The 27,906-nt window shown below is 41.6% G+C and overlaps 1 protein-coding gene across 1 annotated transcript; it reads left to right on the top strand.

Moving 5' to 3' along the window:
• Positions 1–2,268: 2,268 nt before the first annotated feature.
• LOC140453727 (digestive cysteine proteinase 2-like) lies at positions 2,269–27,608 on the top strand. Its single transcript, XM_072548688.1, has 11 exons — positions 2,269–2,427; positions 4,538–4,595; positions 5,025–5,117; positions 5,930–6,102; positions 7,497–7,737; positions 10,894–11,092; positions 13,090–13,283; positions 14,491–14,582; positions 16,447–16,608; positions 17,667–17,856; positions 27,111–27,608. The coding sequence occupies exons 1-11, from the start codon at positions 2,269–2,271 to the stop codon at positions 27,296–27,298; spliced, it is 1,749 nt and encodes a 582-aa protein (XP_072404789.1). The 3' UTR covers positions 27,299–27,608.
• Positions 27,609–27,906: the final 298 nt, after the last annotated feature.

The raw sequence follows: 27,906 nt of genomic DNA, 5'->3' as shown, positions 1-27,906 counted from the left end.
TGGGTTATCTTGATCTGAATTTTTAAAAATTCACTCATGGCATGTGGGTGTCACGGGCTGGGCCAGCATTTATTGCCCATCCCTAGATGCTGCCTTGAGAAGGTGGTGAGTCCATATTTGTAGGATGATCCACAATACCCTTAGAGAGGATAATCCAGGATCCTTGCATCAGTGAAGATACAATATAATTCCAAGTCCTGGTGGATAGGGTGACACAGCAGGAGTCCAACCACTTGCCACAGGACCAGCAGTGTGGACACAATACCAGACCCTGCCAGCTTGGTCGATAGTTGCCACCTGGGTCAGTATAGTCCCAGCCATCAGGAGAAATATCCGGAAGTGTCTGCACTACCAAGGATTAGTGCGACCATCTTTTCTCCAACACCTCACATTCACGCTCTCTCTCTGTTATTGCAACCACGTCCCACCAATCCTCATGCTCTATTGCACTTTCACTATCACTTTCAACATTGCCCTCTCACCCACCCCACCCTCCATGTGTGTAACCTTGTGCAGTGTCTGCACTGTCTATTCCCTTACAGAGGACACTTCACGTTTCCCCCACCTGCATTGGCACTAACAGTTGTGCCACCCACATTCATCTCACTCAATCCCTGTCTTTCTCTCAATCCAGAGAAAGTGGCTCATTATAGGACAGAAAGATGGAGTGACTGACTGACTGATGTTAAAATTCCTCTGCCTCCGCCGTATCTGCTCCCAGGAGGACCAGTTCCACCACAGAACACACCAGATGGCCTCCTCCTTTAGAGACCGCAATTTCCCTTCCCATGTGGTCAAAGATGCCCTCCAACGCATCTCGTCGACATCCCGCACTTCCGCCCTCAGACCCCACCCCTCCAACCGTAACAAGGACAGAGTGCCCCTGGTGCTCACCTTCCACCCTACCAACTTTCGCATAAACCAAATCATCCACCAACATTTCCGCCACCTCCAAAAAGACCCCACCAGGGATATATTTCCCTCCCCACCCCCTTCCACCTTCCGCAAAGACTGTTCCCTCTGTGAGTACCTGGTCAGGTCCATGCCCCCCTACAACCCACCCTCCCATCCTGGCACCTTCCCCTGCCACTGCAGGAATTGCAAAACCTGCGCCCAAACCTCCTCCCTCACCTCCATCCAAGGCCCTAAAGGGGCCTTCCACATCCATCAAAGTTTTACCTGCACATCCACCAATATCATTTATTGTATCCGTTGCTCCCGATGCGGTCTCCTCTACATTGGGGAGACTGGACACCTCCTAGCAGAGCGCTCTAGGGAACATCTCCGGGACACCCGCAGCAATCAACCAAACCGCCCCGTGGCCCAACATTTCAACTCCCCCTCCCACTCTGTCGAGGACATGGAGGTCCTGGACCTCCTTCACTGCCACTCCCTCACCACCAGACGCCTGGAGGAAGAACGCCTCATCTTCCGCCTCGGAACACTTAAACCCCAGGGCATCAATATGGACTTCAACAGTTTCCTCACTTCCCTTTCCCCCACCTTACCCTCGTTCCGGACTTCAGCTCAGCACTGTCCCCATGACTTGTCCGACCTGCCTATCTTCTTTTCTACCTATCCATTCCACCCTCCTCCCTGACCTATCACCTTCATCCCCTCCCCCACTCACCTATTGTACTCTATGCTACTTTCTCCCCACCCCCACCCTCCTCTAGTTTATCTCTCCACCCTTTGGGCTTTTGCCCGAAATGTCGATTTTACTGCTCCTCGGATGCTACCTGAACTGCTGTGCTCTTCCAGCACCACTAATCCAGAGAATGATGTTAAACTCCTCACCACCCATGAGGAGAAAGTCCCTGACACTGACCAGCCAAGGTGTCCAAGTGACCATGTCTAAGCCCTTGGACTGGTCTCAGAGTCTGCCCATGACTTACTCTGCTGAATCCCCCTGCCTTTGATATGGGCACTACACCCCTCTTTCTTTGAGAGCTGGCCATTCAGTGGAGCACACGCACTGTATCTGCTGCATTAGTGGGTCTGACACTGAAATAGCACAATAGCAACATGTCTACCCTCTGGACTGATCACTGTTAACACCCTGGACAAGCTGCACGGCTAAAGGGAAAGGCAGAGATACTGTGAGCATCCCAGTATGCTCAAGGTAAGTGAATGCCTGGAGAACAATAGAGCAGCATTGAGCTGAGAGCCTGACCCTGCAGCACAGAGTGCTGACAGGACCATGTCAGTTAGAAACCCATCTCCTCCAAAATGCAGTCCGGTCAGACAGGATTGTCCTATTAGTGGACCATGTGGAAGTTTCCCATGATGCATAAAGAGACTGGAATGTATCGGATGTCAGTGTTCATGGGTGCATGCAGCTGCTGCCCTCGAGCATGCCCTGAGACACTGGTACTGGGTGTCCGAGGTGGAAGTCCGGAGGTTGAGGTGATGTGCTTGAGTCACCAGGTACCTGCTCAGACTTTTACTTTGGGAATTCACAGCATCTAGTTTCTACCCGGCATGGTGGTAGAATAGGACGCTGCCTATTAATGAGATGAGCTCCGTTGCTACAAGGATCGGTACTGGGCCCTCTACTTTTTGTCATTTACATAAATGATTTGGATGTGAGCATAAGAGGTACAGTTAGTAAGTTTGATGATGACACCAAAATTGGAGGTGTAGTGGACAGCGAAGAGGGTTACCTCCGATTACAACAGGATCTGGACCAGATGGGCCAATGGGCTGAGAAGTGGTAAATGGAGTTTAATTTAGATAAATGTGAGGTGCTGCATTTTGGGAAAGCAAATCTTTGCAGGACTTATACACTTAATGGTAAGGTCCTAGGGAGTGTTGCTGAACAAAGAGACCTTGGAGTGCAGGTTCATAGCTCCTTGAAATTGGAGTCGCGGGTAGATAGGATAGTGAAGAAGGCGTTTGGTATGCTTTTGTTTATTGGTCAGAGTATTGAGTACAGGAGTTGGGAGGTCATGTTGCGGCTGTACAGGACATTGGTTAGGCCACTATTGGAATAATGCGTGCAATTCTGGTCTCCTTCCTATCGGAAAGATGTTGTGAAACCTGAAAGGGTTCAGAAAAGATCTACAAGGATGTTGCCAGGGTTGGAGGATTTGAGCTACAGGGAGAGGCTGAACAGGCTGGGGCTGTTTTCTCTGGAGTGTTGGAGGCTGAGGGGTGACCTTATAGAGGTTTACAAAATTATGAGGGACATGGATAGGATAAATAGACAAAGTCTTTTCCCTGGGATCGGGGAGTCCAGAACTAGAGGGCATAGGTTTAGGGTGAGAGGGGAAAGATATAAAAGAGGCCTAAGGGGCAACGTTTTCATGCAGAGGGTGGTACGTGTATGGAATGAGCTGCCAGAGGAAGTGTGGAAGTTGGTACAATTGCAACATTTAAGAGGCATTTGGATGGGTATATGAATAGGAAGGGTTTGGAGGGATATGGGCTGGGTGCTGGCAGGTGGGACTAGATTGGATTGGGATATCTGGTCGGCATGGACGGGTTGGACCAAAGAGTGTGTTTCCATGCTGTACATGTCTATGACTCTATAGCTCTAGTTGGAAGGTGGAAATAATTTTGCACTACCTCCAGTTAAAAACTGCAATTCTGTGACAAGCAGGCTGCAAAACTTTACTCGAGATGAAGTTTTCAGTCATGGTTAAAATGGAGAATATCTTTTCTGTTGTCTTCTGTATAAGCTGGCCATGTTTAGATTAGATTAGATTACTTACAGTGTGGAAACAGGCCCTTCGGCCCAACAAGTCCACACCGCCCCGCCGAAGCGCAACCCACCCATACCCCTACATCTACCCCTTACCTAACACTACGGGCAATTTAGCATGGCCAATTCACCTGACCTGCACATCTCTGGACTGTGGGAGGAAACCGGAGCACCCGGAGGAAACCCACGCAGACACAGGGAGAATGTGCAAACTCCACACAGTCAGTCGCCTGAGGCGGGAATTGAACCCAGGTCTCTGGCGCTGTGAGGCAGCAGTGCTAACCACTGTGCCACCGTGCCGTGAGTGAATGTTTACTCATGGTTAATTTAGTTCTTCTGTAACTTTAAAGGCTTGCAACATGAAATCGTACCATGAGGTTTATTTAAGTCAGTCACTGGAAATTCAAATCACATGTTTAAGATTATTGGACTCCAGGGGTCTTTACAATATTTCCAGTATGTTCTGGTTCCACTGCTTTAGAGAGACGCACAGACTTAGAAAAACTGCTGAGCTAAAATTGTCTAGTTTTCAAAGCTAATATATAATTTTTAGCACTTTGGTGAGCACATGATCTTTTGACAAAGAAATATGATATTGCAAGTGAGAGTTATGTTGTATTTGTTTTGTGATTTTGTTTTGTTTGGGAGATGATTTGTACTTCTTGCTGATCTGTCCCTGATTTGTTCAGCTACCAAAAATTAGTTAGATTGCAAAATGCTGTCGACATAATTAACAATTTTTCTTCATAAATATATGGACTTGTGACAGTATGTTTTTCAAAGGAGTTTGCATGTATAACAAAAGCCTATGCTAGAATTTATTTTCTTTTTCAGCCCGGTTCATATGATGTGCTTCCAATTACAGCTTTTATTAGGAAAAGAAAACTCCCAAGTAATTCACAGGAGTTTTATCAAACAGGATTGCTAGATGAGTTTCATTTGAACACATGACCAAATTCTTGGTTTAAAAACTTAGATGTAAAGAGATGCCATAAACAAGAATAGAGATGTAAGTAGTTTTAAAGAGGAAGGAAATAGAGTTTAGTGCTTCGACAGCTAAAGGCACAGATGCTAAGTTACAATCTAATGTCAAGGAGATCAAATTAAAATACTTCCAGATGTATAGAAAAGATACAATTTTGTAACTTTATTTCAACAATTTGTGTAAAGTATATGAAATTGAATTTTATTTTCTGATTTTTGACCAGAATAAATAATGAACGATTGAGAATGATCAGATGTTGCTTGTTTTGTTAGTGAAGGTTGTACTTGACCTCGACCTCATCAGTCAAACTTACTTTGTAAATCATTTTGTTGACAGGGACTATTATTTTGCCATTCGCTGAGATTGAAGAACCATTCGAAGCTTGGTACAACTACTCTGGGCAAGTCAGCCGCATTGAATACTATCATGGTATCGTAAATTATTGTAAATTACTCTCTCTCTCCAGTCTGAGAAATATCAGAATGACTCGAAAGCACTTGTTTCAGCTCTGAATTTACCTAAATTTAGACTGTGAGTGAATTTGGTGAAAGACAATATTGGGAGAGTTTTAGGCTCAGTTCACTTTCTTGTCTTCTGGGTTAATGAAAGCGGAAATCATAAGAAGATGGAATATCGGAGTTAGAGAAGACTGGATTCCCCTCTGCCTGCTCTGTCACTCAATATCATTATAGCTGTTATCTTTGTTCACAATTGTCTCTGGATGTCTAAAAATCTATGTCTGCCTTAAATGTGTTCAATGACAGAAAAAAATTCCAAAGATCTGCAGCCTAGAAGAAATCTCTCTTCACTCAAGCCTGAATGATTAGCCCCTTATCCTGTGACTGTGCCCGACAGTGTTCTAGATTCCCAGCTGGGAGGGAAGTGGTGGAGGGGGACAGTATCAGCGTCAGCCCTTTCAAGCCCGATCAAAATCTTGTACATTTCAAAGAGATCATCATTTCTAAACTCAGCCTCTGTTTAAAAAAAAACTTGTACATTGACTGGAACGCCTGGATTTGAGACCATGAGAGTGACAGTTTGTAGGAAATTTGTATTTTTTTTAAGTAGATAACTTTATAATTTGTTAGAAGAGCAAAATGAGTACTATATTACTGCTGAAGGCAGAATATCTTCAGAACTAAGCTGGTCATGAGCATAAGAATCTACTGTAAAGAATTGATGCTGTTTCTTTTATATTTTAATATAGAAATCTTTAGGAAATGTTTCTGCCAACTTAACAGGTCAGGTTATAACCCTACAGCATGGATTTGAAGAGCCAGCTGGAATTAGTTACAAAATTTCTCCAGCAACTACAGAAACTGAGATAAATGTTATTAAATGCTTTCAACTAAATGGGACCATCCATAATCCTATCACTGCACAGCCAGTTATTCCAGCTTTGCAAAGTTTTCAGGTGAGGATGTGTATGATCAAAAGGAAAAGGACTGAAATGCTAATGACACAGAACTGAATGGCATCATGTCAAACCAGGAAATTGTTGCTGAAAATTTTAACAATGTGTTCATTTAATCAAAGTTGAAATGTTCAGGTGCTCTTTCCTTGCATTAGAATAAAGTTATTAACCTTTTGAATTCTATTTGATATCTGAAGGAAAGGCCATAATTTTGTGTCCTTTATTCATTCACAGGATGAAGGCCTTGCTGGTTAGGCAGTATTTATTGCCTATCCCTAATTGCCCAGAGGGCAGTTAAGAGTTAACCACATTGCTGTGGGTCATATGTAGGCCAGACCAGATAAGGTAAGGATGGCAGTTTCCTTCCATAAAGGACATTAGTGAACCAGATGTTTTTTTTCCTGACAATTGACAATAGGTTCATGGTCATTGTGAGACTCTTAATTCCAGATAATATATATATAATTCAAATTCCACCATCTGCTGTGGCAGGATTTAAACCCACATCCCCAGAATGTTATCTGGGTCTCTGGTTTGGCTGTCCAGCAATAAGACCATCACCTCCCCACAACAATAAGGAGGAGAGATTACTATCTATTCGTGAGCCAGTCACCATCTTCACCATTCACTCTCTTCACCACTGACGCAGCAGCAGCAGGATGGTGCAGTGGCAGTGTGCCTACCTCTGAGACAAGAGGCCTGGGTTCAAGTCCCACTTGCTCCAGTGTGTGTAATAACATCTTGGAGTATGCTGATTAGAAAATATCTGTACCATCTGCAAGATGCACCGTGGAATTCACCAAATACCCTCTGGTTACACCTTCGAAACCTGCAATCTCTGCCATCTAGAATCCAATGATGACCATGAAACCATTGCCAATTGTTGGAAAAATCCATCTAGATCGCTAATGTCATTTAGGGAAGGTAATCTGACATCCTTACCTACTCTGGCCAACATGCAACTTCAGACCCACAGCAATGTGGGGGGGTTGACTCTTAACTGCCCTCTGAGCAACTAGGGATGGGGATGAGCAATAAATACTGGCCTAGCCAGTGACACCCTCATCTTGTGAATGATTAGTGAGAACACCACCACATTCACAATCTCCTCCAATTCACAACCACCATGACCATTGGATCGATATTTCTGTTCCTTCATTGTCACTGGGTTAAAATTCTGGAACTCCCTCCTCTCCAAAGCTCTGTGGGTATCCCTACAGCTCACAGACTGCGGAGGCTAAGAGCAGCAGCTCTTCATCACCTACTCCTGGGCAATAAGTACTGCTGAGGCAAATTACCATGAATGAACACATTTTTACAAAGAAGCTAAAGGTAAATTAAACTGATGCAAAATCTTGTTGGTAACTGTGTTCTTATATATACTTATTTCTTAGTTCATAAAGGAAGAGGATTTCAAAGGATGTCATTGCAGTGTATGGCAAAATGTCACTGTGGTGGATAAAAAGAAGAATACTTACACCATGTGGCTTTCCAGTTCCAGTCAAGGCCCCATTCCTGTCCATTATGAAATGATGGGATACAATACCTTGTTTGGTGGACATTATGACAAGTATGAAATAGATTACAATGAATTGAAGTATGATGTGGACCCAAATGTCTTCAAACTTCCTGAAGGTAAAAGATCCAGCAGATAGATGCTGCAGCCTTGTGCAGAACCAGCATGTTATGTGGTTATAATTTCCCTTTATTTGCTTGTTTCAAAAGTCAGTCTTGAGAAGTTTAAAGGAATGTGCGTGGGAAGAGTGACTGGACCACTGATCCTGTTGATTGGCTCCAGAAACTTTGATTAAATTGCTCAAAGTCTCAATGTTCCTGGGGGTTTTCTCTTTGTGTTTAAGAGCTGCTCCAAGATGATTATTTTAATTTACATTAACACCCTGCTTTCATGACTTACAATGTGGCAGTGTGCTAAGGTTCTGTTGATGCAATACAATATTAGAATTATAGAGATCTACAGCACACAAAAAAAAAATCTTTTTAACATCAGGTTTGCACTGGTCAAAATTAAGCACCGAACTGTTCTAATCCCATTTTCCAGCGCTTGGCCAATAACCTTGCATGCCTTGTTGTGTTCCCTGTCACATTTTGGTGGATGCTGATTGGAAGACGAATGTTTTCCTTGTAAGGGAATGGTCACTCATTACCTGTAAGGGTGGTACAGGCAGAAACCCTCATAACATTGCAAATGCACATTTAAATACATCTTCAATGTCATGCTATACAGATCACTATCCTGGTGCTGGTCCTGAAGAAGGGCTCGTGCCCGAAATGTCGATTCTCCTGCTCCTTGGATGCTGCCTGACCTGCTGCACTTTTCCAGCAACACATTTTCAGCTGGAAAATGAGATTAGAATAGTTAGGTGCTTGTTTTTGACTGCTGTAGATTCGATGGGCCGAAGGGCCTTTTCTGTGCTGTAGAGCTTTATGGATCTATGTAGGTTAAGATTTGGGATAAGATAGTTCTGAAGTGGTACCTATTGGAGGAAGGAACTAGGAGTTGGAGAGAGAAGAGTTACAAGTGACAAGTTGAAAGTTTGAAATGCTTAACTGTTCAATATTAATTGGGAGGCAATGGCCTAGTGATATTATCATTAGTCTTTTAATCCAAAGAACAAGGCAATGTTCCGGGGAATTGGGTTTGAATCCTGCCGTGGCAGATAGTGGAATTTGAATTCATTAAAATTCGGGACTTAAGAATCTAATGATGATCATAAATCCATTGTCCTTTGTCAGAAAAACCCATCTGGTTCACTAATGACCTTTAGGGAAGGAAACTGCCATGCTTACCTGGCCTGGCCCACATGTGACTCTAGTCCCACAGCAATGGGCAATTAGGGATGGGCAATAAATGCTGACCTAGCCAGCACTGCTGGCATTCCCTGAATGAATGAAAGAAAATTACAAGCATATTTACAGGATCATTTTGAAGTCATTAGTGAAATAAATAGAATCGTTTTGGTATAAGCTTTCCTTTATTTACATTAAACATAACAACTTGTAGCATAAAGAATTACTGTTATAGATTAACTGCCTCTTTCTTCCCCAGCCACATAGTTTTAATATTTAATTGCTGAATGAGAAGGGTTTAGAACATCAAAACCAAAAGTTTGTAAACAGTAGTTTGCAGGATATCTCGTAAAGACTTTTTGTATGTACAAGAGAGACTTGTAAATCAGAGTCTTGGGCTAAGACTTTGTGGGATTTGAACCCAAGCCCACCCATAGCAGCTGGTGAAGTTTACATTTGAAAGCTAGTCTCTGCAATGGTAGCCATGAGGACCCATCGATTGTGGTTCACTAATGTCCTATAGGGAGGGAAATCTGCCTGCGCTGGCCGACATGTGACACCAGATCCAGGGCAATGTAGTCAACTCTTAACTGCCCTCTAAAAGGCCTTGCCACCCTGTTCAAAGGCAAGTAGGGATGGACATTAAATGCTGACCTCACCAACAACACCCATGTCCCATGAATGAATTTTTAAGCAACGTGTTTCACAAGTGAAATAACTTGTATAGTAGTCGGAATGTTGAACACGAGCGGAATTTAATTCTGTGTGCCCTCATGGGGAGGTGATGGCCTAGTGGTATTATTGCTGGACTATTAATCCAGAGACAAAGATAATGTTCTGGAGACCCAGGTTCAAATCTGCCATGGCAGATGGTAGATTTTAAATTCAATAAATATCTAAAGTTAAGAATCTAATGCTGACCATGAATCCTTTGTCGATTGTCAGAAAACCCCATCTGCTTCACTAATGTCCTTTAGAGAAGGAAGCTGCCATCCTTACCTGGTCTGGTCTACATGTGATTCCAGACCCACAGCAATGTGGTTGACTCTTAACTGCCCTCTGGTCAACTAGGGATGGACAATTAATGCTGCCTAGTCAGTGACACCCTCATCCCATGAATTAATAAAGAAAAAAACCCACACCTTGGACAAGCTCTGGGGAGGGAGGGTGAGGATGGTGCAAGACAAAGATTGTAGAGGCCAGTTGTGGCCGTGAAGTGACCATTTAAGGGTCTCACCCTGAAGTTGCTGGATATCAACCAGTGATGGAGCAGGCTGTCACCATCAGCCCATCAGAGTGCTCTGTGCCCAATCAAAGCACCTCTGCATCAGGGAGAAAGGGAGTCACTGAGAGCTCTCCATTCCCCCATCCTAGCCTTGCTCATCTCTAGCTTGATGTTCCTTTGACAATCCCAGGCCTCTCCTAAGATGCAATACCAACAGCAGCCAGCACTCCCAGTAGCACCACCTGTAAGACTGAGATTAGGAGAAATGTCTTCACACCCCAAGTGTGGTGAGCCTGTAGAATTCTCAGCCACAGAAAGCAGTTAAGGCCAAAACATTGACTGTTTTTAAAGAAGGAGTTAAATGTAGTTGTTAGGTTGAAGGGATCAAGGGTATCGGGAGATAGCAGGGTATTGAGTTGGATGATCAGCCACAATCCTGTTGAATAGTGGAGCAGGCTCAAAGGGCTGAATGGCCAACTCTTGCTGCTATTTGATATGTTTCTATATAGCAGAGAGCTGCCAGGTTCTGATTGGTTAGCAGCTGCCAGGAGCTGGAAGTGAGAAAGGTTTCAGGAATGACCCAGAGATGGTCAGAATAGTGTGTCAGAATACTTTATTCCATTGGGCCTTTCCTCTTGGAAATGAGGCAAGTCCTTCAGTTGTTTCCAAACAGTGGATGAGACCACTACCACCAATGCTTAATTCTGGCCAATAAATAATGACTAGACACTAACGCATACTTGTATAAATTATCACAGGTTTGTCTTGTGAAAGTTTTCCTGGTCCTGCAGCAGAACACAGAATTGTGGCTAATCCCATTCAGGATTTAATTGACAGTGACCAAGGTAATCGGACACATGACTTGTTCAAGTATTACAAGAAGAAATTTAATAGGGACTACGAGAAAGATGACCTGGAGCATGAGATGAGAAAAACAACATTTACTCACAACGTGAGGTAAAGTTGATTATCATTGTGTGATTGTCATCAAAACTAAGCATTGTTTCACAAAGGCTTAATTTAAACGTGGAAATAGGAGTAAGCCACTTACCCTCTCAACACTGGTGAAGGAATTTCTCTTCTTCTCAGTCCTAAATGGCCTGTGTCCCATCCTTAAACTGTGCCCCTGATTCTAGAGGATGGGTTTAACAGTTCAGTTTTTCACATCACTGTCAATCAAAACTTATACTGTTGGACATTCAAAAGCTTGTTGCATTGATCTACATCCAAGAATTCAGATTCTACCATGGCATCTGGGGATTTAATTGATGGAATGCATTTCAATTTCATTAATGGCGAATCATTAAACTATTGGATTGTCAAAAGAAACATCTAGTTCATTCATGTTCTTTAGGGAGGGAAATCTGCTGTCCTTACCTAGTCTGGCCTGTACATGGCTCCAAATTTTTGTGCTTGACCTTTGGCTACTTTCTGACTTCTGTTTGGTGGAGATCCTTCTTGTCAAATCAACAGATGTCCCAACATACAAATCAGCTGTTGTTGTCTGTCTGCTATACTGCAGTGAGACCAAGACTGTGTAACAACAAAATCTTAAATTACTAAAGAAATTCCATCACCAGCTTCTCTGCCACATCCTCCAGATTCATTAGGGAAACCATTGAACAAATACTGGTGCTTTCTTGAAAGCAGCTTCAAAAGTATTTGAGCAAAACCTCTGCAACATTGACTTTAATGACATTGGTTCTATGTCCAGATGGCTAAAGCTATCCAGCAGACCAGGTTGTGTTTTCTCAACTCTCACATGACCAATATTCCAAAAAAAGCAAGTTGGCAGCATATAACCTTGGGGTCCAACAAGGATAAATAGATAAAGTCTTTTCCCTGGGGGTGGGGGAGTCCAGAACTAGAGGGCATAGGTTTAGGGTGAGAGGGGAAAGATATAAAAGAGACCTAAGAGGCAACTTCTTCACTCAGAGGGTAGTGCGTGTATGGAATGAGCTGCCAGAGGAAGTCGTGGAGGCTAGAAATAGTGCAACATTTAAAAGGCATCTGGATGGGTTTCGAGGGATATGGGCCAGGTGCTAGCAGGTGGGACTAGATTGCGTTGGGATATCTGGTCGGCATGGACAAGTTGGACCAAAGAGTCTGTTTCTGTGCTGTATATCTCTATGACTCTATGACGTTACTGTAAATTCTTGAGCAAATTACAAGGCAAAAAATTGTCATGCATTAATATGGTACCCAGTAACCTTGCATGAGTAACCATCTGCATTCTCAGACCATTTGAAATTAGAGTCTGAGATTGTGTAGTTACAGCCTTGAAAGAAGAATATCGGTTTATGGGTAGCCAACATAAAATTATAGACTAATTGTGAGAGACATCTGATTCTTGGGATGCTATCTATGTAAAAATAATTGGACAAATTCTAAAGCCTCTAGCAAATACAAATCACTTGAATTATTATGAATAACAAGTTTGAATTTATTCTGAACCTCCAATAATTGTTTCCATTTAGTGTATGACCATTATCAATGGAAGAGGTCCAAAGTATGAATGAAGAGAAGAAAATTCAAACAATCAGCAGATGTTTTGAGATCAGTGGGGGAAGGCATAGTTTTTGAGATCAGTGGGGGAGGGCTTTAATTGATGGTGAATACATTCTGGCTTCACCAGCAACACACTCAATCTAAGGATGAATATCCAAAGTGCTATTAGAAATAGTAGGAATCCATGCACAAGGGCAATAGAAAATATGTACTATTTTGCATGTATTCTGATGTGCGGTGCTTGCTTTCTCTAAACCATTGCTGTCTTACCTGGCTGTTAAACTACAAAGATATACAAATGTAGAATTGGTCAGAATGTTAAAACAAACTGTCCAGGCCAAGATGTCAAATGGCACCAAGCTAGATCACTAGCAACTGACCTGTTCAATCCCTGTGCATTTTTTGTTCTGTGTTCTTTTGTGTTGTGTTTATGATTTTTTTTTCAGGTACATTCATTCAATGAATCGGAGAAACCTGACCTTCAAATTGGAAATTAATCACTTGGCTGACCGAACAATAAATGAGGTATCTGTACTGAATGGAAGACTGAAGAGTACCACACTGAACAATGGGCAGCCCTTTCCCACAGAGCTTTACAAATCAATTGTGCCACCTCCCAGTTTAGACTGGAGATTATATGGTATGGGACTTGCTCCCTTTTGTGTAGCTAATGCAAGTGCCTTGTTTGAAGATAATAAATGCATAAGAGCATTTTGTACATTGGATAATGTTTTCAACTGTGTCTGAATCCTTTTCCACTGATGGTCAATTCAGTTGTTACTTGCTTTTCAAGAACAAGGCCTTCTCATTAATTACTGTATTAAAAAAACATTCTTAACATACTCTGTAGATTTCCATTATGGCATTTGACCTTCTGAATTTATTTGCGAAAGTGTTTATGATTCCAGGAAGGGGTTGTGAGCCAGCTCTCCTTCATACGGCAGTCTGACTCAATCAGAATTGGGAAGGAGGCACTGAAATGCTCCATTTCTCCCGTCCCTCCTTTATGTGGAGGTGCCAGTGTTGGACTGGGGTGGGCAATGTTGACAGTCACCAGATACCATGTTATATTCCTGTAGGTTTATTTGAAAGTACAAGCTTTCCTTCATCAGGTAGCTAGTGGGGCAGGATCACAGGACACAGAATTTATAGTAAAAGATCAAAGTGTCATACAACTGATGTGATGCATTGAACAAACCTAGATTGCTGTTACGTTTTTAAGTGATTAAGTTGCTAAAGTGATTAAACCTGTTGGACTATGACCTGGTGTCGTGTGATTTTTAAGACACACATGATGGAAAGGTTAGGAGTCTACCTGTACTCTGTAAAAGTTGCTAGTGATGGGAATGCTCTTGGAACTGAGATCCCATGAACCATTTTTAAAGCATTCTGGTCCCTGTTCTGGCATGGTCATGGAGTGAAAATCCAGTCCCAAGTCCCTTCTCTGTTCTTTTGTAAGACTGCCATATCCTGATGGTTTGTGTACCTTGATGGTCCACTCTGTGTGAGTATTGCCTGGAGGACGTGGACTATGTGTCACATTTTCTACAGGTGAAGGCAGTGGACTGAGAAGCTGAAGGATTTACTGGCCTCTGGTTTCTCTGGAAGCTGAGCTTTTTGATTCTGCTCAACTCTTCAGGGTCCTTCCGAACAGGCAGTCTCCATAAGTCATTACTCACCATCCTCATTTTTTGTACATGTCTCAAGATCAATTAACAAAACATCTTATTTTTGAAAAGTGAATTTTTAGGAGGTTCTCAATTGCTTGCCCAGCATTATTTAGATACAACCAATTAATTCAATGGAATGATTTATGAACTTGACTTTGAATCTTGTATATCTTCAAGGTGCTGTGACCCCTGTAAAAGATCAAGCTCTGTGTGGATCCTGTTGGAGTTTTAGTTCAACTGGGAATATAGAAGGAGCACTCTTTCTGAAGGTGAATGATGTGTTTGCAAAGTACTACAATAGTATCCGAGAATGGTACAGCCCATGAGGACCCTTAATGCTTTTGCCAAGTCTTTGAAATCCAATTTCTCTCACTTCTCTGCTTTTTCCCCATAGCCCAGCATGTTTCTCTGTTGCTCTATTAAAATTTGGAAAACAGTAAAATATCTAAGCAATGGTTTAACCTAGGGCTAGATCCGAACTGACGGTATTGATGGTCTGAATTAGGATTTGAACTCTGTGTGACCCAGCCACAGGAATTTCATTAGCTATTGCATAATTTGGTCCAACATCAATCCCATTTAAAGCAAACAAGACTGTGATTTCATTGAATGGAAACAATTATTTTATATCCTCTAGTGATTTGGCTAGGATTCTCCTGGATTAGTTTGATTACTGTTGTTCTCTAGTCACACGCTATCGTGATAAGCCTACGGTCTCTGGAACAGAATGACCCCTAAATGCCAAGTTGGGCAGTTTTATTTGCTGTTCTCTTGGGTTGAATTTTAAAGAAGCCACGCCACTGCAGCCATAAAGAGCTAAGGGCTGCCCCCTGAGTGGAAGACAGTCCAACGCTGGGATGAGCTGGCTGCTGAATGAGCTCAGGAGTGGTCACTGCTGGGACTGCAAGGGGGCTCCTGTATCAAAATGACATGAATCCCAGAGATAAGTTATGTGTTTGGTTGGGGTGGGATTGCAGAAAGGTAGAGAAGGTTTTGGCAGCAAGATGGAAAGCCACAAAGGTGGAGGTGACGTCCAAGGTGTTGGGAGTAGGGGTTATGCTGAATATGCACCAGGCTCCTCTCAGAATAGACCATGTCACCAATTCTCCTTCCTACCAACAGTTTTTACGCTTAGGCCTACTGCCATGCCATCTGTATTATGGTCTGTACAGCGTAATGTCTGGGTTAATGGGCCTGTTAACAAGCTTAATTTCCAATTTTAAGAAGATAGTGGACTGCCTGTCTGTTGTTTTTATGGAGTTCGGATTAGGGTTAGGTGGGAAGGTATTGGATCAGGTACATGCCCCTGCCACATCACCAAACAGCTGCGTGGTGGGGGCTGGGCTGTAAACTCCAGCTTTTTTCTTTCTCAGTGTACGTGAGACTTTCATCTCATTCTGTATGCGAGCTGGTTTTGAACAACAAATAGTGAGAAGCTAGTATCTGAGACACACCAATATTTGCAAACGAAAGCAAGCAGCTGCTTTGCATGGAGGAACAGAGATGAGGATAAGGTTATCCCAATGCACAATTGATGAACATTGCCCTCAAGAGAGTTACAGAGTAAGTCTTACTGACGCCTAACACTCGAGGCACGGAAAGATTTGAACAGTTCAGCATTGCCTTGTTTGAAACAGGACACAGACGAATGACTCTCTCAACATTTCAAGAAGATCAGTGTGAAAATGTCTCCCTTAAATTTGGTGATATTATTCCAGACAGAAAATTGGCATTTGTGCTTTGGTACTATTTTTAAACTGGTCTTAGAGTAAATATTGTAGATGGACAGTGTGAAATTAAGTATAAAAGCCTTAAAATTCCTTTTCCGTTTTACAAAAAAAATGACTGCATTTTCAAACACTTTGACTGCTCCAGTTTCTTATTTTTCTGGGAGTTATTTACCATTAGTTTAACAATTAATTGAAAAGTAATAAATGGTCAGAGACTATTTTTATTGAGTAATGGTGTTCTATTAAACCCTTGCTTTTAGTTTACAGAGTAAATCAAGCCAGTGTCAGTGCTAGCTTCCTTCATGATCTTGTGATAAGTTTATTAACGTAGACAATGAGTATTTAATTGTTTTCAATCCTTAATAGCATTGTTGCTGTAAACTTAGATTATGTTTCCCTTCAGACAGGATCTTTAGTCCCGCTGTCTCAGCAAATGTTACTTGATTGTACATGGGGTTTTGGAAATGCTGCCTGTGATGGAGGGGAAGAATGGCGAGCATATGAATGGATGATCAAACATGGTGGAATTGCAACTGCAGAATCGTATGGTTCTTATCTGGGACAGGTGAGTACTGTATTAGGAATAGGAGTAGGCCATTCAGCCCATAAGAGCCTGCTACACCACTTAATATGATCATGGCAAATCCAAAGTGTCTATGCCTTTTAATTCACACTTTCTCAGAAGCCTTTACACCAATGGTATTCAAAGATTTGTCAACATCAACTTTAAATGTACTCAAAATGTTAAGCTTCCACAGTCCTCTGGAATAGAGAATTCAAGAGTTTTCTGATGAGTTTGTTTTTCTGCAATAGTATTAAAAGCAACTGTGCTTCTGAAGCAATTTGGATCCCTTGAAAATCCAGACCAGAAACTCTGTATCATAAAATTCAGATTTTTGCTTGGTCTCTGCATCTAACTGGTCCCACTTGATGCAAGTTATAAGCAGCAAGATGAGAAATCAGCTGCCCAGTTTTATGGACCTGTGTTCTCTGTGCACAAGCATCTTGGTGTGAAATGTGAATATTTTGCACAACAAAATTGGAAAAGAGGAACCTTTGAAGAACACTGCTTTATTGATTTACTGTGAGATTCTAAACATTAAGAAAGGTTTAATTTAATCTAATAGTTGTGAAACAACAATATTAAACTCACCATGTCTATGCAACTTTACTGGAGTATTTTATTGCTTTTTGAAGAGTAATATTATTTAACACTGAGAATAATGTTATAGTTTACTTTCTATGTAGTATCACTGAGTAAGGAGTGGATTGGAAGAAAAATCAGTGGTCAGTTGAATACTGGGGATCTAAAATAAAGCAGAAACTTCAGATCTGACATTTTTGTTGTTCATCTGAAACGTTAACTCTGTTTCTCTCGTCAACTGTTGAAACCCTTCTAGCATTTTGTTTTAATTTCTGTTTAACAAATATATTTGCTGAGACAGTGCTTCTGATTTCCAACAGAATTAATGACTCTTCAAGAAATAAAAACATTCAATTTTTAAGTAATTGAAAGCCCACCTTGTCTTCAGATGATGACTGCTATACCCAGAAATGTTTGAAATTGTTTTTACATTTTCAATTTGCAATCTATTTTAAACTTCCTGTTTTTACTCTGTACAGAATGGATTCTGCCACTATAACCAATCTGTCTTCACGGCCAAGCTGAAAAGCTACGTCAATGTTACATCAGGAAGAAGAGAAGCATTAAAAATGGCCCTCTTTAAAAATGGGCCAGTGGCTGTTGGGATGGATGCTTCACATAAGTCCTTTAGATTTTATAGCCATGGGGTTTATTATGAGTCAAAGTGTAGTAAGTATTTTAACTTTCTTATTATACAAGCTAAGGAAAGTAATCTACATTCATAATAATATAAAACAAAGAACGCCAGATGCTGCAAATCTGAAACAAAACAGAAAATGCTGGAGAAACTCAGCAGGTCTGGTAGAATCTGTGGACTGAAAACAGAGTTAACGTTTTGAGTTTAATGACCCTTCATCAGAACTGACAGAGTCCAGATAAATGTGGTATTTATCTTGATGACAGAATGTTGGGGGAGAAAGAATGAGAGGATAGTTGGGAATGGAGCCCAGAAAGGTAGAGAAAAAAAGTTAATTTACTTCCATGTCATAGAGTCATAGAAATATATAGCACAGAAACAGATCCTTCAGCCCAACTCATTCATGTCGACAGGTATCCGATATAAATCTAGTCCCATTTGCCAGTACTTGGTCCATGTCTCTCCTAAACCTTTCCTATTCATGTACCCATCCAGATGCATTTTAAAAGTTGTAATTGTACCAGTCTCCACCACTTCCTCTGGCAAGTCATTCCATACACATACCACCCTCTGTGTGGAAAAAGTTGACCCTTAGGTCCCTTTTTTTTAATCTTTCCCCCTCACCTTAAACCTCTGCCCTCTAGTTTTAGATTCCCCCACCCTATCCATAACCCTCATGATTTTAGAAATCTCCTTATCCTTGTAAATCTTTTCTGAAGCCTTTCAGGTTTCACAACATCTTTCCGATAGGAAGGAGACCAGAATTGCACACAATATTCCAACAGTGGCTGAATCAATGTCCTGTATGGCTACAACATGACCTCCCAATAAAGGAAAGCCTACCCAAACGCCTTCTTTACTATCCTATCTACCTGCGACTCCATGTTCAAGGAAATATGAACCTGCACTCCAATGCAACACCTCACATTTATCTAAATTAAAGTCCATTTGCCACTCATTGGTCCATTGGCCCATCTGATCAAGGTCACGTTGTATTCCAAGGTAACCTTCTTCGCTGTCCACAACACCTCCAATCTTGGTGTTATCTGCAAACTTACTAACTATACCTCTTATGTTCACATCCAAATCATTTATATAAATGATGAAAAGCAGTGGACCCAGCACCGATCCTTGTGGCACACCACTGGTCACAGGCCTCCAGTCTGAAAAACAACCCTCCACCAGCACCACTGTCTATCTTCTATCTTCAAGCCAGTTCTGTATCCAAATGGCTAGTTCTCCCTGTATTCCATGTGATCTAACCTTGCTAACCAGTCTACCATGAGGAACCTTGTTGAATGCCTTACTGAAATCCATATAAATCACGTCTACAGCTCTGCCCTCATCAATCTTTACTTTTTCAAAAAACTCAATCAAGTTAGTGAGACATAATTTCCTGTGCAAAAAGCCAAGTTAACTGTCCCTAATCAGTCCTTATCCAATTACATGTAAATCCTGTTCTTCAGGATTCCCTCCAACAACTTGCCCACCGCCAATGTCAAGCTCACTGGTCTATAGCTCCCTGGCTTTTCCTTAACACTTTAAATAGTGGCACCACATTAGCCAATGACCAGTCTTCTGGCACCTCATCTGTGGCTATCAATGATGCAAATATCTCAGCAAGGGGCCCAGCAATCACTTCTCCTATCTTTCCACAGAGCTGTAGGGTATATCTGATCAGGTCCTGGGGGTCTATCCACCTTTACACGTTTTAAGACAGCCAGCACCACCTACACTGTAATATGGATATTTTTCAAGATGTCACTATTTATTTCCCCATGTTCAATATTTTCCACATCCTCCTTCACAGTAAATGCTGATGCAAAATACTCATTTAGTATCTCCGCATCTCCTGTGGTTTCACACATCGGCTGCCTTGCTGATTTTTTTTAAGAGGCTCTATTCTCTCCCTAGTTACCTTTTTGTCCTTAATGTATTTGTAGAATCCATTTGTATTCTCCTAACTCTATCTGCCAAAGCTATTTCACATCCCCTTTTTGCTCTTCAGATTTTCCTCTTAAGTGTACTCCTACAGCCTTTATACTCTTGTAAGGATTCACTCGATCTCTGCTGTCAATACCTGACATATGCTTCCTTCTTTCTCTTCACCAAACACTCAATTTCTTTAGTCATCCAACATTCCCTACATTTACCAGCTTCACCCTTCACCCAAACAGGAATATACTGTCTTTGGACTCTCATTATTGAAGGCTTCCCTCTTTCCAGCTGTCTCTTTACTTGCGAACATGTGTGCCCAAACAACTTTTGGAAGTTCTTGTCTAATATCATCAAAATTGGCCTTCCTCCAATTTGGAACTTTAACTTTTAGATCTGATCTATTCTTTTCCATTAGTTTTTTTAAAAACTATTTGAATTATAGTCACTGGCCCCAAAGTGCTCCCCCACTGACACCACAGTCACCTGACCTGCTTTATTTCCCAAGAATAGGTCAAGTTTCTTGTGCACACTTAACAACTTCCTCTCCATCCAAGCCCTTAACACCATGGCAGTTCCAGTCTGTTTGGAAAGTTAAAATTGTACAAGTTAATGAAAGTAGAAGAGGCGTTCCTGGGTAATGTCAAATATTCAAGATTTCAAAAGAAAGGATACAGTTGAACTTATATCTTCTCAATAATTGTTTTCCATGTCCAGCCAAACTTAATACAATTTTCCATAAAATATATTAATTTTGTGATTGTACTCATAATGGAGCACTCACAATGTATTAACAGTCTGTGTTTAGCACATTTACCATATCTTGACAGGGTAGATGTGAAAGGGATATTTCCTTTTGTGGGAGAGTCAAGTGCTACTGTTTCAAAATAGTGGATTTCCCATTTAAGAGCGAAGCAGAATTACTTTTCCCACAGAGGATTGAGAGTTTTTGGAACTGTTCTCAAAGCACATGGAAGCAGAATTTTCGAATATTTTTCAGGTTAATATAAACAGATTCTTGAGCAAGGAGATGAAAGGTTATTGGATGTAGACTGATGAGACTGTGTGACAGTATTAAAATCGATCCATATGGGTCTGATAGAAAGAAAAATTGCGAGAGTTCAGCACACTATCAAACTTCTATATCTTGCAAAAGCCTGTATGAGAAGAGGATAGCAATGGTTCAGGTGAAAGAAGATAAAATATGGGCTTTATTACTTAGGAGTAAAAATGCAATTTTTCAGATTGAATCGCTTAACAAGTATATAAATATATTTGGAGAGCTTCCTGTTGCTTCCTCCATGGCAAACACTTGGCCAATCAGAATTGACTTACCAGTTGGTTTTCTGTGTGATATAAATTGTTGTGATCAAAGTTTGTGAGAAGATTTGTAGCTTGGGTGCTCGTTGTTGTGGTTCTGTTTGCCAAGCTGGGAATTTGTGTTGCAGACGTTTCGTCCCCTGTCTAGGTGACATCCTCAGTGCTTGGGAACCTCCTGTGAAGTGCTTCTGTGATGTTTCGTCCGGCATTTATAGTGGTTTGTCTTTGCCGTTTCCGGTTGTCAGTTCCAGCTGTCCGTTGCAGTGGTCGGTATATTGGGTCCAGGTCGATGTGCTTATTGACTGAATCTGTGGATGAGTGCCATACCTCTAGGAATTCCCTGGCTGTTTTCTGTTTGGCTTGCCCTATAATAGTAGTGTTGTCCCAGTCGAACTCATGGTGCTTGTCATCTGCGTGTGTGGCTACTAAGGATAGCTGGTCATGTCGTTTCATGGCTAGTTGGTGTTCATGGATGCGGATCGTTAGCTGTCTTCCTGTTGTCCTATGTAGTGTTTTGTGCAGGCCTTTGCATGGGATTTTGTACACTACATTGGTTTTGCTCATGCTGGGTATTGGGTCCTTCGTATGGGCGAGAGACGCTAAGACAGGCCAGGAAATGGGAATCCTGTGCAATATGCCTAAGCGCCACATACGAACAACTCCGGTTCCTGCATGAATGCCGAAAGAATCGAATCCTTCCACCATGTGTCAGATACAGACCACCAGTCAACAACCCACAAGCCAGAGACACAGCCAGACAGAACGGATTCAGGATGATCCAGGTAATGATTACAGACGCTCACAACAGACTTCACAAATACAGACAAGAAATTGCGCACCAAATATCGTTAATTTCAAAAACCACCAAACAGGAATGGACCCGGACCATAGAACAGGCCGTCATCATAGGACAGAACAGGACCACACACCGCAAAAAAACGGCACTAAAAGAAAAAATGGCCAAACTAACACACAACAGAGAGGACACCACAACACACACCTGAGTTAGAAACCTCTCCCACAGACAGCTCACAGACACGGAAAGAACAATACTGGCCAAGGGACTCAACTACAACCACAGGGACGCCAAGACAGCAGACTTCCTAGCAGCACTAGAATGCACACTCAGGAACAATGGACGGACAGAAGAGACACAACAAACAGTGAGACAAAGTATTGTACCTCTGATAACAAGGAAAAGACAAACCATAACCTCAACAACAAGGAGAGAGAAGCACTAAAATCACTAAGAAACGATCAGAACATAATCATACTACCAGCAGACAAAGGCAGAATGACGGTCATCCTGGACAAAGCAGAGTACATCCAAAAAGCGCAACAACTACTTGCAGATACCAACACCTACCAAAACAGGGAGTTTGACCCCACCCCACAGCTCACCGATAGGATAAACAACACACTGAGGAACCTACAAAAAAAAACAGAGAGATAACCAGGTTTGACCGACAAAGAATGAAACCTGAAAACAACAACAACCCCAGATTCTATGGACTACCTAAAGTGCACAAACCAGACATCCCACTCAGACCAATAGTATCATTACCAGGGACACCATCACACAAACTGGCTAAAGAACTACAGCAGAAGCTGAAACACCTGATCAGCGGATCCAGGCACTCTGTACAGTCAACACAGGAATTCTTGAACATCATCAGAAATATACACATAGACAAGGAAAAAACTATGGTCTCATTCGATGTAACGGCACTGTTCACCTCTATCGACAAAACCCTAGCCAGAGAAACAATAGCCAACCTGCTGGACATACAGAACAGACAACAGGATGGTGAATCTATCAACAAAGACGGCATACTCAAACTACTGGACCTGTGCCTCACAACACACTTCACATTCAACAACCAAATATATGAACAAATCAACAGCACACCCATGGGCTCACCCATCTCTGGACTCATAGCAGAAGCGCTAATGCAAAGATTAGAACAAACAGTCTTACTGCAAATTCAACCCAAACTCTGGGTCAGAAATGTGGATGACACCTTTGTAATCATTAAAAACACAGAAATAGAGAACACACACCGGATCATCAACGCCACACTCACAGGAATCCGATTCACTAGAGAGGAAGAAAAGGACAACCATCTCCCATTCCTAGACGTGATGGTACAGAGAACACCGAACGGAGAATTCACCACAAAGGTTTACAGGAAAGCCACTCACACAGACCAAGTCCTGAACTATGAAAGCAACCACCCCAACACACACAAAAGAAGTTGCATCAAGACACTGTTCAAAAGGTCCAAAACACACTGCAGTACACCAGAACTGCAAAAAGAGGAAGAAGAACACCTGTACAATGTATTCGCCAAAAACGGATACCCCTGCAATTTCATCAACAGATGCCTCAGGGAAAGACAACGGAACGAGGACATGCCGCAACCCAAAGGACTAGCCACACTACCATACACCAAGAGCATTTCCGAACTGACAGCCAGACTACTGCGACCACTAGGACTCCTAACAGCACACAAACCAGCAGCCGCGCTCAGACAACAACTCACCAGGACGAAGGACCCGATACCCAGCATGAGCAAAACCAATGTAGTGTACAAAATCCCATGCAAGGCCTGTACAAAACACTACATAGGACAAACAGGAAGACAGCTAATGATCTGCATCCATGAACATCAACTAGCCACGAAACGACACGACCAACTATCCTTAGTAGCCACACACGCAGATGACAAGCAACATAAGTTCGACTGGGACAACACTACTATTATAGGACAAGCCAAACGGAGAACAGCCAGGGAATTCCTAGAGGCATGGCACTCATCCACAGACTCCATCAATAAGCACATCGACCTGGACCCAATATACTGACCACTGCAGCGGACAGCTGGAACTGACAACCGGAAGCGGCAGATTCAAACCACTACAAATGCCGGAGGAAAGATCACAGAAGCGCTTCACAGGACGCTCCCAAACACTGAGGATGTCACCTAGACAGGGGACGAAATGTCTGCAGCACAAATTCCCAGCTCAGCGAACAGAACCACAACAGTGTTGTGATTGTTTGAAATTTAAGCATGTTTGCATGCATCCAGATAAATGCAAAATGAAAATCCTTGTCTATGTACCTTTCTTTTCAGCAATATGCAAGTTCTTTATTCCCAAGTGACAATTAGGAGGTACTGGTACTATCATGAATTTATATATTGTGGATTTTTTTATTGACTTGTTTTATTAACTGACTCCAGCTTCTTATAGATTTTGCAATTGGTTTTAGTGAGGTATCAAGTGCAATCCATTTTAGGGTGTGAGAATTGTCAAATCTCACCTGACTATGCTCACTCTCTCCCTCACAAATCATTATAGAGTGAACTTGCAGCTGAAAAGCACATTACTGAATGGAAACAGCAATGACTTTTAAAATTTTATTTTAAAAAATCTAAAATTGACTTCAAAACATTAATATTAATGTTTACGGAAGACTTTGGTTTACTGGGTGGATAGGGCAAGTAAAAGATAAAATTATCCCAAGGTCTGACTGTCGATTTATAGTCGTGAATAGATTTTATTGGATTGTCTAAATTAAGAGAAGTGGCAACCACACACTATCAACTGCGAAGTCAGTGCTGGTTCAGAGGTAACATTAATTTGTGTGACTCTTCTGAAGAAAGGTCACTGGACTCAAAACTCCATTGATGCTACCAGACCTGCTGAGTTTCTCCAGCAATTCCTTTTGTTTTCCAGATCTTCAACATATGCAGTGCTTTGTTTTATTTTACTGATGTAGATTTCATGGAAAATAGAAATAATTTACATTTTATATGATATTATTCAATGAAGAAAAACCTTCCAAAGTCAGTTCAGTCATAACCAGATAAAGATACACAGATGGATTGTATGGTCTTCCCTGCTTTACTTGATTAAACAAAAAAATTGTTTTGATGGGCATTTCTTACACTAATACTGCTTATTCAGGCACATCACACTGCCTCCTGCTGTTACTCCCAAAATCTGAAACTCCAGAGTGTCTGAATTCCTCAGCCTTTTATTGGGACACGATTTCGAGAGAACCCCTGGGTGCTGGGTTGATCCATGGAATAGGATGCTGTGCAGTTGATGTTCCCACCCGACCGTGATGTAACAAGCAACAAGAGAGGCAAGACCATAAGACATAGGAGCAGAAATTAGGCTGTTCAGCCCATCAAGTCTGCCCTGCCATTCAATCATGGCTGACAGGTTTCTCAACCCCATTCTCCTTCTTTCTCCCTGTAGCCCTCAATCCCTTTGACAATAGCAAGAGTTCAGCACACTACCAATCTTCTATATTTTGCAAAATCCTGTACGGGAAGAGAATAGCAATGGTTCAACTGAAAGAAGATGATCAGATATGGGCTTTATTATTTGAGTAAAAATGCAATCAAGTACTTATCTATCTCCAGCCTTGAATATACTCAATGACCTGGCCTCCACAGCCTTCTGTGGCAGTGAATTTATCACACTATGGTTGAAGAAGTTTCTCCTTGTCTCCATTCTAGGTATCAGGTAACTTGCCTGCTCGTGGCCAACTGAGGCCCTGAAGTGAGCCCTTTATTGCTGCTACGATTTAACAGCCAGTGGAAGAGAACTGGACCTAAATTGTAACCAGCAGGTTTTTTTTCCTATCGTTTGCTGACCAGAGAAAGGGAGCAGGGGGAGTCCCTTCTTTCTTGAATGCCAGTTCGAGGTTGCCCTTCATAAGTTTCCTGCATCCACCTTCTAATTGCCCTTCCACTCCATTCCCCTTGGCTGGGTACCACCTGCGTACTCCAGGCAAGATCCCAGACTCTCCTGGGTTTCAGAGCATCACTGATTGATCCTGTCAGGTCTCTCACAGTGGCCATCACTTCAGGCTCGGCTCGGCTCGTGACTCTGTATGCAGCAGTCCTTCCTCTTTATGATTGGTGGATATCTTGCTTGATAATAAATGCCTGTCTGCTGAAGTATTAAAATTAAACAAACAACTGAGCTCACCCCCAAGATTATAGCTTGGATGTGAGGGAGACCCCCACCTCTTTATATATAATGTTCATTTTTAGTTAATCCAGTTCCTGCTGCTGGTTACATCACATTTATTGGTATTCCCATTAGGTATATATTACCAAAGAATTCCAGGTAATAGTCAGAAAACTTGAGTGTTGCTTAAAAAAGACTTATTTTGTCAAAGCTTTTCATCTTCCACTTGTCAGCATTATTTCACAAGAATACCAATACAAAGGGAATATAGTATCTCAACATCTAGGTTGTCTTAATCAGTCCTGATGAAAGGTTCTGACCTGAAAGATCGACTCCCTTGCTTCTCTGATCCCACTCAACCTGCTGTGCTTTTTCCAGCTCCACTCTTCAGCCCCTTAATCAGTACAAGACACAAAGCTTCAGCAAGATGTATTTTTTTTTAAGCAGTGGTCAATTTCTGTACTGCCAAATAACTATATGCATTCAGAAAAAAGAATTATCCAGTTGGTTATTGCTCACGCAGAATCATCAGTTTTTCCCTTTTGTCTTGATGTCACTGAGTCACTGTTTTGGGATGCATGCTGTATTATCTTGTTCAGCCACAGTATAATCCTGTACTTAAAAGGCTTGCATCATGATTTGAAAGGTTGCTTATGGCCGTATTGGCTGGGATACAGAGGCTGGGTTATTCCAGAAAATGGGAACATTATTTAGGTTGCAGTATTTCTAAGTATGTGACCAGGAGAACAAGATACTACATGAATTGGAAGTTTTTTTTGTAACAAAAGTCTTGAACTAATAAAGCAGATTTTAATTATAAAGTAGCCCCTGATTTGGCTTTCAACAATAGGTTCAAATTTATTAGTGAATCTGTTCTTCCGAACAGTCGAAGATTCTGAAACAATTAATTGAGCAAATTCCTTTGAGTCCTGAGTAAAATTCTTTGTGGCAGAGGGGCTAAAGATGTAGAAAGTAAGCAAACTTTGTGTTTAAGATTAATTAATGTTGCAGAGCCATGTTAAGCATTATGATGTAACCATTTCAGAAAATTCACGGATAGAGCTGGATCATGCTGTGCTTGCAGTTGGTTATGGAATACTTGATGGTGAACCATATTGGCTCATTAAAAACTCTTGGTCATCATTCTGGGGTGATGATGGATATTTTCTGATATCTATGAGACACAACAACTGCGGAATTACTACAGATCCAATTTATGCCGTTCTTGAATGAGTGCACATGAAGACAACAGAATGTTTAATTTGTTACTTTTCTGCGATTACATTTCTAATATAATAACATGTTTTATTTCTTAGTCTTAATTTTGTGTTTGTATTCTGAAACAATTGGCATACACACGAAGTAAACTTTTACTACAAGTGAATAGATTTCACTCGATGCGTGCTCCTTCTGTTACAGCTTTTCTCTAGTTTTGATAAAATGATGGGGCTGTTCAATAATGTCCTGATACAGATATGTTGAATAGTTTGTGTACCTTTGTTGAAATGTTTGTAGTGATGAAACAAATACATAACAGTATTAGAATTATTAACGGGTTATTTTTTAAGTAAATAAATGTTTATGAAATTAACAACTACTTCATGTTTTGATGATATGAATGTGTTTTTTTTGTTTTAACTTTTACTGCTTAATAACATAGCCATCTTGAAGTAAATACAAGTATTCTACTACATGATGCATAATCTCAATGAATTATAATAAGTAGATCCCCCTCCCATCCTTCTGAACTCCATCGAGTATAAACCCAGAGTCCTTAAATGTTCCTTTTATGTTAAGCTTTCCAGCCTTGGGACCGTTCTGGTGAACCTCCTCTGAACTCA

Source organism: Chiloscyllium punctatum, chromosome 27, assembly GCF_047496795.1.
Source record: "Chiloscyllium punctatum isolate Juve2018m chromosome 27, sChiPun1.3, whole genome shotgun sequence".
In the NCBI taxonomy this organism is placed as follows: domain Eukaryota; kingdom Metazoa; phylum Chordata; class Chondrichthyes; order Orectolobiformes; family Hemiscylliidae; genus Chiloscyllium; species Chiloscyllium punctatum.
This window is presented reverse-complemented; position numbering and strand designations above follow the sequence as displayed.